The sequence below is a fragment of the Amphimedon queenslandica genome, unplaced genomic scaffold (assembly GCF_000090795.2).
Source record: "Amphimedon queenslandica unplaced genomic scaffold, v1.1 AMPQUscaffold_13378, whole genome shotgun sequence".
Taxonomy (NCBI): Eukaryota; Metazoa; Porifera; class Demospongiae; order Haplosclerida; family Niphatidae; genus Amphimedon; species Amphimedon queenslandica.
Window position 1 is genome coordinate 186,037 of NW_003546386.1, and position 1,738 is coordinate 187,774.

The 1,738-nt window shown below is 36.0% G+C and overlaps 1 protein-coding gene and 2 long non-coding RNA genes across 3 annotated transcripts in view; all 3 read right to left on the minus strand.

Moving 5' to 3' along the window:
• Positions 1–48: 48 nt before the first annotated feature.
• On the minus strand, positions 49–1,057 carry LOC109582531 (uncharacterized). The gene is made up of 4 exons (XM_019997277.1): positions 1,024–1,057; positions 451–948; positions 271–393; positions 49–217 (listed from the first exon to the last, which is right to left on the minus strand). Exons 2-4 carry the CDS (start codon positions 758–760, stop codon positions 207–209), a joined length of 444 nt encoding a protein of 147 aa, XP_019852836.1. The 5' UTR covers positions 761–948; positions 1,024–1,057; the 3' UTR covers positions 49–206.
• Positions 1,058–1,085: 28 nt separating this feature from the next.
• LOC109582532 (uncharacterized) lies at positions 1,086–1,456 on the minus strand. The gene is made up of 3 exons (XR_002185130.1): positions 1,393–1,456; positions 1,234–1,341; positions 1,086–1,179 (listed from the first exon to the last, which is right to left on the minus strand). It is a non-coding gene; the product is annotated as an uncharacterized LOC109582532 (long non-coding RNA).
• A 107-nt stretch (positions 1,457–1,563) lies between these two features.
• Positions 1,564–1,738, minus strand: part of LOC109582534 (uncharacterized) — a 1,360-nt gene continuing 1,185 nt past the window's right edge. The window contains exon 2 of the long non-coding RNA XR_002185132.1: positions 1,564–1,622. This is a non-coding gene — a long non-coding RNA (uncharacterized LOC109582534). The remainder of the gene's footprint in view (positions 1,623–1,738) is intronic.

A 1,738-nucleotide genomic window follows, 5' to 3' on the forward strand; every position in this document is an offset into this window, starting at 1 on the left:
TGTAAAGTATATGTATGTATTATTGTAATACATATAGAACACCATTATTGTCTGAATGAAAATAATCAGTAGAAGATTGTAGTGATTCATCATCATTCCTTGCTAGACACTGTTCACTGGATACAGTAGCTTTAGCTCCATCAGAATCACTTAGTACATGATCTGACTGTTGTACTGTTGGTTTTTCAGTAGTATGGGATTCTACCTCATGGACTAACTGAGAAGGATCGGTAAAACATAACATGCAGTATACATGATACAGCTACATACCATGAGGTGGTGTAGTACTTGATGGGGTGGCTCCTCCTCCACTACTATTCTCTCCTGCTCCATTACTGCTATCATTAGGTGTGTTTCCATTAGTCTCCTCCTCACTATCATTAATATTTGTTCCTATACATCATACAAACACATCAACAGTAAACTATTAATACAAACACTATTGTATACCTTGAGTTTGTGTATCATTCTCCAACCCATTCACACCTCTATTAGGTGTGTCTCCATTACCAACATGCCCAATACCAAAGGCACAGAATTCATCAGGTTCAATAGAACCATATCTGTTCCCTACACTAAAAGATCCTCCTTCAACTATACTGAACTGGTAAGCATTGGGAGACTTCAGTGGAGCTCTCACAAACTTGAGGCAACCAGTCTGACTAGTGTTCCTTAGATCCACACAATGTTGTAGCTCTATTACCAGTGGTTTTAATAGTGCCTTAGATACTGATATTGCATATACTGCACTCACTAGCATAGTGCCTTTGGGTACCTTAAAATTACCACCAGCTAGTGCAGTAACAGCTACTTCAGTATCCTTGGATACTGCTCCTTGAGGACACTCTAATCTGAATTCACATTTCTCCCATTGGAGTGAGTGAGACCTGTCTCCTTGTAGGATAAAGAGCGTCTGTCCAGCTATAATGACACTAGAGTCTAGTGAATCTGAAACAATACCAGTATAGTACACAAACAATCATTCACATGTGTACTGTACATGTACATGCATGAATAATTTACCAATTGAAGGGATCAGGTAATTAAATTGTAGTCCAATGGAACTAGTCTTTTTGATGGATTGTTCCTCTAAGGATGTAACTCTCTCCTGTAGTTGTGACTTCTCCTTCATTAGTTTGGTTGTATACAATTCATTATCAGACACTTTAGCTCTAAGGTCTATAAGTTAAAAAATATTATATTATTGATGATGATACACTAACCACTAGTAACCAGTAATGATTTGTTTCTCATTCTGTGATTTTTCCTCTACTTGTGACGTCAGTTTGGCTATAACTTTGTCTTTCTCAGAAATGTCAGTTTTGAGATTTTGATTGTCATCTAAACAATAAACATATCCTAATACATGCTGTGTGTATATAGTTAACTAACCAATAATGATCTGTTTTTCTTTAAGATATTGTTCCTCCAAATTGGCTACTTTGAGTTTCAGTTTCTCATAATCTTCTGCATTAATAAAAGTCTCTCAGCTAATATTATGCTGGTGATACACTGACCAGTAATAATTTGTTTCTTCTCCTCTACTTGTGTCTTCACTCCCAATATTTTAGTTATATATACTTCACTATCAGCAAATTTAGCTTTAAGCTTCTTATAATCTTCTATTATCAATAAAAATGCAAAGATAGAAATGTAAGAGATCCACACGTGCCCCCCTGGCTTATGCCAACTACAAGAATATTTTAAAGGTTATAAAACCAACCTACCCACCAGAAAT

Bases quoted from the DNA above. Each gene is read 5' to 3' on its own strand.
- LOC109582531 (XM_019997277.1), bottom strand. From the start codon at position 760: ATGCTAGTGAGTGCAGTATATGCAATATCAGTATCTAAGGCACTATTA. The intron at 394-450 runs GTATACAATAGT...TATGATGTATAG, and splicing joins GAATGATACACAAACTCAAG to GAACAAATATTAATGATAGT.